Source organism: Hippoglossus hippoglossus, chromosome 20, assembly GCF_009819705.1.
Source record: "Hippoglossus hippoglossus isolate fHipHip1 chromosome 20, fHipHip1.pri, whole genome shotgun sequence".
NCBI lineage: Eukaryota > Metazoa > Chordata > Actinopteri > Pleuronectiformes > Pleuronectidae > Hippoglossus > Hippoglossus hippoglossus.
In genome coordinates this window covers 15,207,583-15,221,488 of record NC_047170.1, presented here as the reverse complement: position 1 = coordinate 15,221,488, position 13,906 = coordinate 15,207,583, and the positions used below count along the sequence as shown (strand labels likewise).

The 13,906-nt window shown below is 44.0% G+C and overlaps 1 protein-coding gene across 1 annotated transcript; it reads left to right on the top strand.

The window, feature by feature from the left end:
- The first annotated feature begins 4,386 nt into the window (after nucleotides 1-4,386).
- On the top strand, nucleotides 4,387-13,793 carry ankha (ANKH inorganic pyrophosphate transport regulator a). Its single transcript, XM_034572867.1, has 13 exons — nucleotides 4,387-4,551; nucleotides 4,582-4,869; nucleotides 6,278-6,494; nucleotides 6,679-6,797; nucleotides 6,981-7,064; nucleotides 7,180-7,350; nucleotides 7,564-7,698; nucleotides 8,341-8,433; nucleotides 8,529-8,621; nucleotides 11,849-11,978; nucleotides 12,089-12,212; nucleotides 12,446-12,545; nucleotides 12,871-13,793. The coding sequence occupies exons 2-13, from the start codon at nucleotides 4,774-4,776 to the stop codon at nucleotides 13,000-13,002; spliced, it is 1,494 nt and encodes a 497-aa protein (XP_034428758.1). The 5' UTR covers nucleotides 4,387-4,551; nucleotides 4,582-4,773; the 3' UTR covers nucleotides 13,003-13,793.
- The last annotated feature ends 113 nt before the right edge of the window (nucleotides 13,794-13,906 follow it).

The window sequence follows — 13,906 nt, the reverse complement described above, 5'->3', positions numbered from 1 at the left end:
AAGGGTTAAATAATACAATGCTCGATTAATAAAAACTGCATATTTGAAATTTACATTTCAAACCAATATTCACTTCACATGTTACATCTCTCCCACTACTTCTTCTTCCTCTGTATTTGACAGCTTTAGCTAATATTGCCTATTGATTCGATATTGTTTTTTTTTACAGACGTTAGATACAAGTATACAAAAACAAATTGATTTGATGAGGGTGACTGAAACACAATGAAACACAATGTTTCTAAACTGTCAGTTTTAATGCTTTAGGTTTAATTATTTCATTAATATGAATACATTTTTATGATTTTGAGGTTCAGACTACTGGTTGGACAAAGACGACTTGACCATTATGTAAATAGTCTTTAGTTGCAAACCTCTATGACCTCCTGCATTTGAATATTTTGTATATTTTGTATTCTCATTAGATGATTCTTCCTCACTCTCACCTCCACCACTGTTGTGCAGCGACCAACTAGAGAAAAGTTCATGGTTTTCAACTGAGGTTTGCATCGGCCATGACACTGTTTGACAAACATGCACATACAGTTAAATGCAGCCACACGGAGAAAGAGCAACACATCAGCAGACACAGAGAAAAGTCCAGGGTGTGCTTCTTCCCACACGGCCGGGACACGACTCAGCATGATGAGGCAGGAAATCAATAAGTGTTCAGCTCAGTCGGAGGGAGGAGGCTGCCAGCGAAGCATTCGACAGTGGGAGAGTGTGTCAGACGGCTCAAGAGCTAATTGTGTCATTAATTATTGACGGTGACAACTGACAGTTATTGACACACGGCCTGAGACAGCTGCATACAGTCTAACCTGCAGAGTGTTTGTAGTTACACACACACAGTTTATGTGAACATGGAGAGAAAGAACATGCTTTTAAAAGGAGGAAACCTCCAACAGAACCAGGCTCAGGGCGGGGACGTGACGAAAGAGACCATAGTTAGATAACTGTTGTATCTCAGCACTGTCAGACAACTTCTAGATGTAATGATCTAATTTGGCAACAACAATAATAATGCTGATATTAATAAAAAGCTATTAATAATGTTACATGATAAGAAACCTGCAGAATGAGGTCAGAGAGAAAGAGAGAGATAAAACACAGCTGCACACACCCACACACACCCACACACACACACACACACACACACACACACACACAAACTAACAATGTGCAGGTGAAGCAAGAAAATATAGTATAGTCTGCCCTTATATTTTAAATATACTGTATATAAACCCCCTCTTGCTTTGACACCTCACAACTGACTCACTCCACCCACAGTTACACCTCACACTCTTTAACTACAAAATAAAATCAACCCTATAACATTCTTCCCATTTAAATTTCAATGCCATCGTTTTTTAAATTATTCTTCTTAAGCTGTGCAGTCAGGCCTCTATAGAATCAATGCTTCCTACAGCCAGAGCCTTTTATATCTACTGTATATTCCCAGGAGTCCATTGTCTCATCATCCATTATCTCATAACATCAAATCAGACGGTTGGATGTATCTGCTAAGTGGCTGAATGTTTATGTTGCTCTGGTGGCAGTGAAAGGTTTCGTGCACTATTGTACATCACAGTATCAATTAAGAAAGCACTGATCAGATAGGAAGCAGTTTATTTACTTTTACAGACAAAACAGATATTGTTCCTTCTTAGGTTTCTATAAGTGTCTAACAGGAGCAGAGTTTCCTACGTGAGAACATACTGGTATATGTTTATTTACTGGTTTATTTAACAGAGACAGCAAACATTGCTGTAAACATATTGGATAAAAAGTTAGTTTTTCATTCCTGGACAGAGGTTCTATAAATGAATTACATGTATTAATTAAAAAATAAAGCATGCTTGGTTGTATCAGTAGCTGACAGCTGCTTTTCAATGTGCATTATTTAATAAACTGAATATGGTATGAAAATTGGGGGGGGGAGTCATTTCCAGCTATTTTTGTTATCCAATTTGGCCACAAGAGGGCGCCATGTATCTAGAAACCAATGTTGATACGAAACCTAAATTTGACAATAACAAGTATTTAACAGGATTTTTTTATCAAACAATTTTCAATAAATCTGCATTAAACACATTTGGAGACCTACATATACATTTTAAATGTTTTTCTGCAACGCATTTTCACAAAGAAAGTCCAGGTGTAGGGAAACAAATCGCTGCCCTTTGATTCCTAATATGCTGTCGTCAAAATGTCAGGATGCAATTGTTTGGTGGACAAATGAGCTCTGAGCACAGACGTCCTGGAGTCTGATCACTGTGGAAATCTTAAATATGGTAATAACAATAAATGCTAAAAGAAAAGAGGCGTTTAGATGAGTGTAAATAAGAGACGTCTGCCGCCATGAAAAACCTTTTAGGCCTTGGCTCATAAAAACAAGTTTTCCTACAGAGGGAAAACTGCAATATCTCCAAACCACATAATAAAATAAATGTTACAGGAGGGTTATATAATGTGGGCAACACTGTTTACTGGGAAAAAGAACATGCAAAACAAATCCATGCAAATATCACCTGACAAAATTAAATCATTCTGGTTTTGCATAAAGAGAAGTAGTTCTGACTCTTGCACATAGTTGGATAGATGCCTCACTAAACACACATCTGGATTGTTTACTCAAAGACACTGCTCACAAAAGTCAATAATTTACTTTCAAACTTTTTTTATGTTTTTATTATAGGGAACTGTGTCAAGGGTGAGCAGCTGATGTAAGGAAACAATCCAGACATAGTTTCAGGTTTGAACCTTCACATTGAACTTGCAGGTACAGGCTCCTTAGCAAACACGTGAGTTTCATTCCAGCTGATTCCCAGGGGCTGAATGCTGGCCTGTAAAAACGCTGTGTCAACTTGAAGTCACTACACAACCTCCCTCCAGCCGCAGGCAGCAGCACACAACAACAACAACTTGGTGCTTTGACTGAACATAGCTCAGGCTGGTTCAACTCACAGCTCCCTCACTGTAAAACAGCAGCAGTTCACACTAACTGTACAAAGAGCAGATCAGAATACCTGCACTGAGATAATGTACAAGAGGCTGTGGAAATAATCATTAACAAAGATCTGAACACAAGCTGGACTCATTAAACTTTTCCTACATGTTCTACCATCATGGGATGTGGTTAAAAATTTGAGAAAAAGCAAATATGCTGAACTTGGACTGAAATTAAACAATACTTATATACAGTCGTATGATGTATTCAGGTAAAACAAGTCTGTTTGAGGGATTACACGTCTTTCTTCTTTGTCAGCCCAGATCTGGTTAAGTAAATATAGTAATCTATATTGAGTACTAACCCTAACCCTCTCTAACTTGATGTATTTTTGAGTATTTGTTTTTAAAATCTGTGTGACGTTCCTTCCCCCTCTTGTCCACCAGTGGTCAGTATTTTTAGTAATTATAGGTGCAACTTAACGGTTTATCCTTCATATAATTAGTGTCCTTAAAGGAGAGGCACCATGTAAACATTTAGAAAACTTATACAGGAGCAAACTATTCTGTTTATCTGTCTAAAGATACATCTGAAACATTAATGTGTTGTGTTTTAATACAACATTTAGATGGAAAAAAGGGACATGGCTTTAAATCACAGTCGTTGCACCAGTCAATTCACACATTGCTCATTTTAAATGTCTGCTACTTAGATATATATATATATTAGTGCAAGACAGGTGTGTGTGTATTCAACATGAGCAGTGCAGCCTCTGTGGAGCCTCTGCTTTAATGTAAACACACATTATGCTGCCCTGTGTGTTTACTGTGTATGTCTGTGTGTACTTATACCTTTGTGAGGACCATTTTTAGCATAGACCTTACAGAGTGAGGACATTTTGACAGGTCCTCACTTTGTGACCCACTTTTTATTCACTGTTTGTGGGTTAAGGTTTAGTTAAGGTTTTGGTTTTGGTTTAGTTTAGAATAGGTTAGGTTTACGTTAGGGTTAGGGTTATGTTTTGGTTATGGTTATGGTTATGGTTATGGTTAGGGCTAGGGCTATAGGGCTAGGGCTATAGGGTTAGGGTCAAGGTTAAGGTTAAGTAAGGGGCCGGATAATGCATAATGCCAATGAGTGTCCTCACTAAGACGGATGTACAAACATGTGTGTGCGTGTGTGTGCGTGTGCGTGTGGCCAGATTTAGACCTGCTGATGACGTCACGGCCGGGACGCCAGGCCCACGTGCTGGAGGCGGCGGGTTCCAGGCTCGTGCGGGGTCGACACCCACCCCAGACCCTCCGTGAGCCGCGGAGCGTTTAGACACGCACCGACTCCCGGTCCCTCCCGTCGCCGCTTTGCCCCCCCCCCCCCCGCGGCTCCAGCTCGGGACGCCTCCTCGCTTGGATTCGGCGGTGTTTCCCCCCCCCCCCCCCCCCCCCACCTCCCGTGTCGCTCCCTCCCACCGCCTCCATGATGATTTGCGGGGAAGATGCGTCCGTGTGAATTTCCCGTTGACCTTCGCCTCCGCTCGGCAGCATCGAAGCAGTGCGACGCGCCGCCGCCTCAGGAGCAGCAGCAGCCGCAGAACAAGCAGCAGCAGCAGCGGGAGTAGGAGCAGCAGAACCCCGGTCCCAGCCCCGGCTCCATCCCCGGCCCCTCACCTCTCCTCCCGGGATAGAAAACAACACAGGTGCCCCCTCTCCGTCTCTCTCTCTCCGTCTCTCTCTCTCCGTCTCCAGCCGCTAAAAACCTCCGAGTTTTCCCGTCAATCCATCCAGACCGAGGCAGATGCCCCTCGCTCCTTCCCCCCGGCTTCTACTATGGTGGAGTCTCCATCTCTCAGCCCGTACTGGCCCCTCATCCGCTTCCTGGTGCCTCTGGCGATCACCAATATTGCCATCGACCTCGGGGAACAGGTAAATGTGTTGGGGGGTATGTGTATGTGTATGTGTCCGCTTCGCCTCCGGTCACCGCGGCGTCTGTTTGCTAACAGCAGCTAACCCGCGTTACTTTCCCCTTTTTTTTTTTTATTATTACGGGATTCATGTTTGTACTGCCGTCGGTTGTTCTGAAGCGGCAGATATCACCGACCACCCTAAACCTCCCAGCCCCCCCCCCCACCCCCCACCACAAACCCGTCACTGACACCGGGTGTCTCCGGCCTGTTTTGTCGGTTGACGTCGGGTGTGTGTGTGTGTGATGTAGCCACCGTTAGCTTAGCTGACAGCAGCCGGGGTTGTTGTGTGGAGATAAGATCCGTTAACATGTTTTATTCAGGGGGAGGAAAAACACTCACAGGAAGGGCCGTGTTTATTCTGGAGGTTTAAACACACAAGTAAACAAACACATAAATACACATAAACGTCTGAGCTCCTGTGGATATTTGTGGATTTTTGTGGATTTTTTTCCTTATTTTTCCAGCTTCAACCTTGTTTGTCATTTGATTGGAGTCACGACCTGTTTGGAGAAGATGATTAAGATGATGATGAAGGATCATGTGCTCAGACTTAAGTGTGTGTGTGTGTGTGTGTGTGTGTGTGTGTGTGTGTTACCTCTTTAGGACATTTTCCAGTAGAAACACTGACCTTGGCAGGACCAAGCCTAATGAGGCCAATCATCATGTCTGAGGTCCTTTGTTAATTGTAGGGTTCAGATGTGAATTGTGGTTAAAATAAGGTTTTGTTCAGGCCGTTCCGTAATGAATGGAAACTGATGCAAAGTCCTAACAAAAATACACAAAGTTGTGTGGGTGTGTGTGTGTTTAATTTCCTGTGATTGTCATGTTTTCCTGTCTGCCCTCTCCCAGCCGTACGACTGGTGGCTCGTCCCTCTGTACCCAGGAGACAGCAGGCAGATAGTGTGTGTGAGAGCGAGGCTCGGAGATGTCAGGATTAAGCTTATGTAATGGCTCTGTTAGCCGGTATAAATAGCACACAATCCTGCAAAAGGAAAAGGGAGGGAGGGAGGGAGGGAGGGGGGGGGGCAGCTGTTGTAGTTGCTCTGAAGCTAAGAGTGAATGGAAATCATATTTTTTAGGATCAAGTGCTGTGGGTGTTTTCCTGCGCCGATATATTACAATGGCACCAGCCAAAGGTCTGTTTTTTATTGTCTGCGTAAAGCACGTGCAGGTATTTCGTTTTTTTGAAAAGCACGATCGCCCCAGGGCTGTGGTGGACCAGCCGTTGCCATCTGGTCAGAGATAACAGTCCGGCAAAGTCACGGTCATGTGGCCTGGTCCAGAGCTGAACTCGTCTCCCTCCTTTTTTTTATGTGCCGTCTCACCCTCTCTCTCTCCACACCCACCCCTTGCATTATCTGTTCCAGGCCCTGAACCGGGGTATAGCCACAGTCAAAGAGGATGCCGTTGAAATGCTGGCCAGCTACGGCCTGGCCTACTCCCTGATGAAGTTCTTCACGGGGCCCATGAGCGACTTCAAGAATGTGGGTTTGGTGTTTGTCAACAGCAAGAGGGACCGGAGGAAGGCGGTGTTCTGCATGGTGGCGGCCGGAGTCATCGCATTCATCCTACATATCCTGATCGGTGTGTGTTTACGGGTTGCGCGATGACATGCTGTGCTTGAACCACATCCTGAAGTTTTATCTTTGTAGCACCCTTCCCACCCTTCTTCAGCTTCCTCTATTGTGAAAAATCACAACCCCTGCTCTCTGAAACAATGAAAACAGCCTCTGCTTACCTGCGGTTTCCTCTTTTTATCTCTCTACAGCTTACACAGATTTAGGGTACTACATCATTAATAAGCTCCACCATGTGGATGACTCTGTGGGGAACAAGACGAGAAAGGCCTTCTTATATCTGGCTGCATTCCCTCTGCTGGATGCAATGGTGAGTGCGCAGTATAGCAGGATTACTCTGCAGCAGCAGTCAGACATTTTATCATGCGAGAGATGGATTTAAACACCTCGGATCTCGCAATAATCCCCTGTTCATTGTATAACCCGTCATTCAGCCGTGGTTGAGAAAATGTCGAGCTTTCAAAACGTGTCTGTTCTTTTGTTCTGCCTGAAGGCGTGGATTCACGCAGGGATCCTTCTCAAGCACAAGTACAGCGTCATCGTAGGCTCGGCCTCAATCTCTGATGTCGTGGCCCAGGTAACAACTTCCAGTCCAACGTTTTTTTTTTCTTCATGTAATGCAGCGGAGAAATTAAGTTTTTGTAGTGTATGATTTTTGGTGTTTATCGACTTTTTGTTGTCTCTTCCTGCAGATTGTGTTCGTGGCCATCCTCCTCCACAGCAACCTGGAGTGTGTGGAGCCTTTACTCATCCCAATCCTCTCCCTGTATATGGGTGCCTTGGTCCGTTTCAGCATCGTGGGACTGGGTTACTACTGTAACATTCACGACAACATCCCAGACTCCAGTGGACTTGACGTTGGGGTGAGTGCTGTTTATTTTACTCTAAGGTGAAAATGGGTCAGAACTAAATGCGGGTTTGTTTTTTGGACGCTTGACACATATTCTGGATACGCCACTGGGACCAAAGGACCAGTGCTGTTAGTTGATGACAATTGAATAAGAATTGTATCTTTTCTATGAGTGAGTAAGAGAGAATCTAGCAGTGATGTATTGGGTGTGTTTTTGTCCCTGCAGGGCGATGCCACCATCAAAAAGATGCTGAGTTTCTGGTGGCCCCTGGCCCTCATCCTGGCCACTCAGCGCATCAGTCGACCCATCGTCAACCTCTTTGTGTCGCGTGACCTCAAGGGGACCACTGACGCTACAGAGGTGGGTGTGTCCCGGATTTCATTCACCAAATAAATCTGAACTTTCAAAAATGCAGTTTCCTAAGTTTAATATTTGATTGAAGAAGTTATTTTATTTTCACTTATTCAATCCGGCTTTTATTTAAAAACATTTGTAGTATTTTCTGATGTAAGGGATCATTAAGTGGGACTTTACAGCCACACGAAGCAGGTGGACTAATTTGCCACTCAAGTTATTGCAGATGAAATGCCAGATGGTAACAAACTCCCTCTGGAGCTTTCTGGCTTACAGAGACTATTAGAGACAATGCATAGCTGTTTACCAGAATGAACTGGAAATCATCAACAACACTGGCTGCCAGAGGTTTGGGTGATTCACCATGTTCATGAGTGAAAACATTCCCACACGTCGCTGCTGTTCCTGCGTGAAGCCTGCCGCTGCCAGTTGTTATTCCGTGCACAAAAAAGAGCTCCGGGCTGTTTATCCAATTATAAACTTGAAAAGCCGCACATTCGCGGAAAGTGAGAGACACAGCGAGGATTTCAAGTTGGATATTGTTAGTCACCTGTCGTTAATTTAACCGTATGTGCTGTCTGTGGTATTTTCAGCATTAAAGCGGCAGCGTGCTGATGACTTATAGCCACCGTGTCTTTGTCATTCCAGGCTGTTGCTGTGCTCACAGCCACGTACCCTGTAGGTCACATGCCGTACGGTTGGTTAACTGAACTGAGAGCAGTGTACCCTGCCTTTGACAAGGTAAACCACTCCCACACACATGTTTTTGTTGCAGTGGTGACAGTTGATTGTAGATGGGTTTGTTTATACCTCTGATTTTCCTCTTTCGCCAACAGAACAATCCCAGCAACAAGTTGAACTCCAGCCACTCAATCACCAAGTCTCATATTAAAAAGTTTACATTCTGCTGTCTGGTCCTATCGCTCACGGTAAGATGACGCAGAATCTTTTCACATAATGTTCTCACTATGCGATGAATAAGCTCAGAAAGAAGTTATGGTTGTGTGTTGGTTTTCCAAAATTGCAACATGCTTTTTTGACAATATAATGATATGTATTTATAAGAAAAACAAATCATCCAGTTTCCTTTCAGGCATTTCTGTCATTCAGACACAGTCTTATTCAAACTTGTAGAGCCACTTTGATAAATGACACAGTCAGGGTAAAGTTTCAGTTTTCAATTTCATAATAGGCAGCCCCTCTCTTGCCCTGTATTTGTTTACAATCTAAGGTGTCCTTCATAGAGACATGACCTTTCCTACAGTGGGTGTCAGTTGTCCTTCCATGGCGTCCTGCAAAACCTTATAGCTTTAGCACCCTTTTCATTTTAACATGCATCATAATATCAGATTTTGTGACGGCAGATATGCTGTGGCTTGTTTTTGGAGTCGTACACTATCGGACTATTTGTGTTGTGTTTTTGTCATGTTCACATTTTTTTTTAAATCTGCTGTATCACAGATTAGAAGATACTGTGTTTCAGTCAGGATTCCAGGTCCAAGACTCGCCTAACTGGTCCAGTGTTACAGATAAAAACATGTGGTCGTAGTTCTTGCAAAACTGGGTCAAAGGTTTTCCACAAAAACATGATTTTTTTATTTTTAAGGAACTGGTAAAATTTCGAAATTCTATAAAAAAGTCTCATGTTCCTCGTGTTTAATATATTTAGTTCTGCTGGTTCAGCAGCTTGCTTATGTTCACAGTGATGGGTTTGGGTGCAGGCTCACTGAATGTACTTTGCTGTCATGTTGTGGTTTCAGGTTGCACAGGGAGGGAGACACATTAAGGTGGAATTTGTGAAGACGCAAAGGGGCTTTTGTCTCTCCAACACTCCCACCCAGGCTTTAAGAGCTTAATGAAATAGGCATTCACATAAAACCTCTCAGTTAACACACTTTTAAAGCCCCTTGCAGGTGTACTTTCCTGTTAAGTAATGAGCGCGGCAGTCGCATTATGTGCGCTGAGCGGTTTTGTTTTGGAATAAATGTTTTAATTATTACGGCGGCAGATCTACAGGAACATAATATAATCCAGGCTTTCTTATATCAGCCTTCTTGTCAGTTTTAAATGGTCCAAAGTGAATTAATGTGAATGTAAAATGGAGCCTTTGCCCCAGATAGTTATCCTGGGAGCTCAGACAAGAAAAACAGGAAGTGTGCGGCCGAGGTTGGGCCTTTTTTTGAGGAGGAGGAGGAGGAGGAGGAGGAGAAGGAGGAGGAGAGTGGCCCACCAGATGTGGAAGCTCAAGGTTGTAAACATGTGTGCGAGGGTGTGTGTGTTCAGCACGAAACAACAGGCACATAGGTATGACCCTGGCGGTGTTAAAAAACACAAGCTGACGGCCCTCGTGCCTGCCTGAGCATGTCCTGGTGAAGGAAGGACAACGGCACGGAAAGCAGCAGAGAGCAGGGAGACGAAGGGAAATGAGAAATGTACTGCGACAAACACATTTCATCTTATGAAAACAGACGTTGAGGATGCGGAGGCAGTGAGCGCAGATGTCTCACCTTGTTTAGACTAAACCACAGCTGAGTCAGGGGAGACAGTGGTTTCAGTAGAGCAATACAAATTAGTTATTACGACATCGTGCTAAAATAATGATAGATGGTGAAGTGAAATCATCAGTCACAAGTAATCTATTCCTATAAGTTTGATTCAGGAGATCAAAAAGCAACAACAAAACGGCATTAAATGCTTTTTGTGCAATTAATCATCTTCTGCTTAATATGTATTTCTTCAAGAATATTTTTGAAAATATTTTTAAAGTTTGCAGTACACAGAGCATATTAGTTGAGTGAGTGCTCTCGGAGGAGTCGGGTCTTCGAACATGTTTTGAAGACGGAGAGCAGGAGGATTAAGAGGAGGAGATTAAGCTGACCCCCTCAAGTTGGGTTACTCGTCATCTATCAAGAGACGAGACAGGAGAAAAGTTTGGACTAAGAGTTCCTTCCTGTAGAACTGTACTGTCGGTTCCTCATCGCTCATTTCACATCAGAGTGAACAAGAATACTTTATGAAAGCGTTCAGGTCGATAGGTGCTGTGGAACGGCCTCTGTGAACAATACTGACATTTTGACCATAGCAAAGACAGCTAGCAAGAAGAGAGGGATGGAAGGTGGGAGGTTTTGGACGAGTTGAAGACCAGACACGCTGCAGTGTTTTGTTACTGAGCTCACTGGTAGCCCTGCCAGGAGGCCGTCACAGGCGCTTGAAAAGGCGTCGAGCACATACTCTGTACAGTGTAGATGGACTCGACATGACAGTGACAGATGGATCAGGCTGAGTGAATGTTAATTAGTCATCAATCATGATGTTGAGATCTGTTAGAGAGAGAGAGAGAGAGAGAGGTGGAGCTGGGCTGGATATTAATGTGTTGCTAAACATAAGGACCGGCTGGGATCTCAGTCTTTTTTTAGAAAGAAAGACTTTGTATAATCAGCACAGCAGTGGAAAGAATAACCAGGTGGTGTTTATTGGAAAGAGAAAGGGACCAAGCCTAGATCCTTGTGGTACACCAGTTGAATGAGAAGTGACACCTGGGCTTTTCTGCTTGCCATTTCGAGTCCTCTGAGGTCACACCCTAAATGCTTTTAATGCTAAGCAAAAGTAGGTTCCTGCTTGTAGATGTATCCAGATTTGAGGGTTGAATTTAGACCAGCTACAAGTGTGAGGACAGCAACAAGTGTCAGTCTTGTGGAGCCATCAAAGCATCCAGTCGCAAGCAGTGTGAACGTGGTTGTGTTGCCAGTCAGACTGGAACCAGTAAAGCACCTTTTATGGATCCTGAGGGGCTTTGATGTTTGTTCCAGGTTTGACGTGCAGGGACTCCATCTTTATACATTTGCTTTAAACAAATTGATGTGTTCATATTCAGATCAGGCGAGTTTGTTCCTCTGTTTAACGCTCCCTGGTTTTGTGATCATACAGTCGTAGCCCCGAGATGCTTTGGAAATTTTGCCCGCTGCTTCTAGAAACAATAACATTGTCTGTCATGTGTTCGCTCCCTCGCTCAGTTTGTGTGAGCTTCAAAGGCCGACATTCAATCTGAAACCCCTTGAGTTAATGAACTAATGAGATCTAATGAGGCGTGCCGGGCGACTCTATTGTGGTTCAGCGGACGCAAAAATGAATTTGCCTTTGCTCATTTTGTGTCCAGCTTTGTTTCGTGGTGTTTTGGAGTCCACACGTGTCAGAGAAGATCCTCGTCGATGTCATTGGAGTGGATTTTGCTTTCGCTGAGCTGTGCGTGGTCCCGCTCCGAATTTTCTCCTTTTTTCCCATTCCAGGTAAGACACTATTTATTTTTTACCTGCTGCATTTTCCTTCCTGCTGTGGCTTTAACCGGGGCGTACCTCGGACCAGTGGGGTGATGTTTCCACTTTGTGTGTGTTCGCAGTGACTGTTCGGGCTCATTTGACTGGATGGCTCATGACCCTGAAAAAGACCTTTGTGCTGGCCCCCAGCTCGGTTCTCCGCATCATTGTCCTCATCACCAGTTTAGTTGTGCTGCCTTATATGGGGTAAGTCAACACTTCAGAGAACACTGTCGGGGTCACACAGGTCAGGTCAGCACCGTGACTCACTGGCCCACTGTTATTTATTAGTGCTGTTGTGTGGTGTTCTGGTAAAATGTTTTTGTTGCACTTTTATTCCTCGAAACACGAAGTATGAGGAAGATAAGAAAATTAATTCACCTCCACAAACTTAATTTAAAAAAAACGCAGCAGAAAACGTGATGTTCTTTGTTTTTCAGGGTTCACGGGGCCACTCTCGGGGTTGGATCCCTCCTGGCCGGTTTCATAGGGGAGTCAGCAATGGTTGCCATAGCAGCGTGCTATGTTTATCGACAACAGGTGAGAACACCTCGGTTGAGTTCACTGCAAACGTACAAACACGCCATGTTCTGTTCTTTTTGAAAATCCTGTCAGCAGCCATTTTTAACTGTGTCTCAGTTATGATCATCCTGTTTGGTTTGAATGGGAATGTAATTGAAAGTTATCAAACCATGAATACACGTAAGGAAAGAAAACTCTGAAAACGTAACTTCCTTTGCGGAGGTTACTGGGTTCAGGAGGCTCTGTGTATGATTCTCTATGTTCACGTGAGGATCATACGACTCACACTGGCCCTTCACCGTAAGAGTCCTATATAATTTAGTTTTCGTTCTGTTGTCTTCAGAGAAACAACGAGATGTCCAGCGAGCTGGTGGTGGAGGGTGAGGACTCGGCCCCGATGAGCGAGGTGTGCTCCAGGACGCAGATGGACGCCATCGAGGAGCTCCAGGAGGAGGAGGAGGAGGAACAGGAGTGAACTCTTGACGGCAGGCGGAGGTAGAGCCGAGCTCCACGTGGGGCTTTGCCGAAGAGGAGGCCGCTGACGGTACTGGAGAGCAGAGAGGACCCGAGTATGATTTGGTTTCGGAGGTTCGCTCGACGGAATTGAACTTTTGAGTACAAGAGTGACGAGGTCTCCTTCGTTCCGACCCACCCACCATTTTAACGCACACTGTAAAGAAAGCCATGCACTTCCAAGTGTTCATCCATCAGAGTAAATACCTTTGTCTTCCGACGTTTCCAACAGTTCTCATAGTTTTGCATCATCACATTAGCGGGTGTATTAACCACTTTTCATGTGTTTACTGGTAAACAAGGGAAATCCACAAAGGAGAACTTTTCCTCCTCACCAGCGGGAATGAAGCGTCTGTCGAGTGGTGGTGGAGTTGCCAAATTACGGAGTTCATTATTTTATGTTTTATCGAGATAAAAGTGGCAAGGCCTTGCTTGAATTCAAATATAGATATGTTGTGGGACTTGTTGGGTTGTGCAATTGTGTTTTACATACCATGGTGTACAGATTATTGTTGTTTTATATAGGTAATGCAATGTGTATATTTAATTGCCTCGAGGGGTCAGGAATCCCTCATTATATCATTGCGTGTTACAGAATAGTTATGATTGTTCACTCTTCATGCAGTCTGGGAGTCGCATCTACTTTTGTTTTGCCATGCATTTTCCTGGTAGTATTCAGACTGTCGTACGTACTGTATATACTGTACAGGCATTCTTATTTGGCATATAAATTGCTTTATTATGAACTCCTTGGCTTCGCTGGCACTGGCTTCACTTTCTTGTTGTATCTTTTTCTTATGAACTTATAAAAAGTCAAATGTGTCGAAAAATACTTTGCCACAAAAATGAACTTACAGAAATGTTGA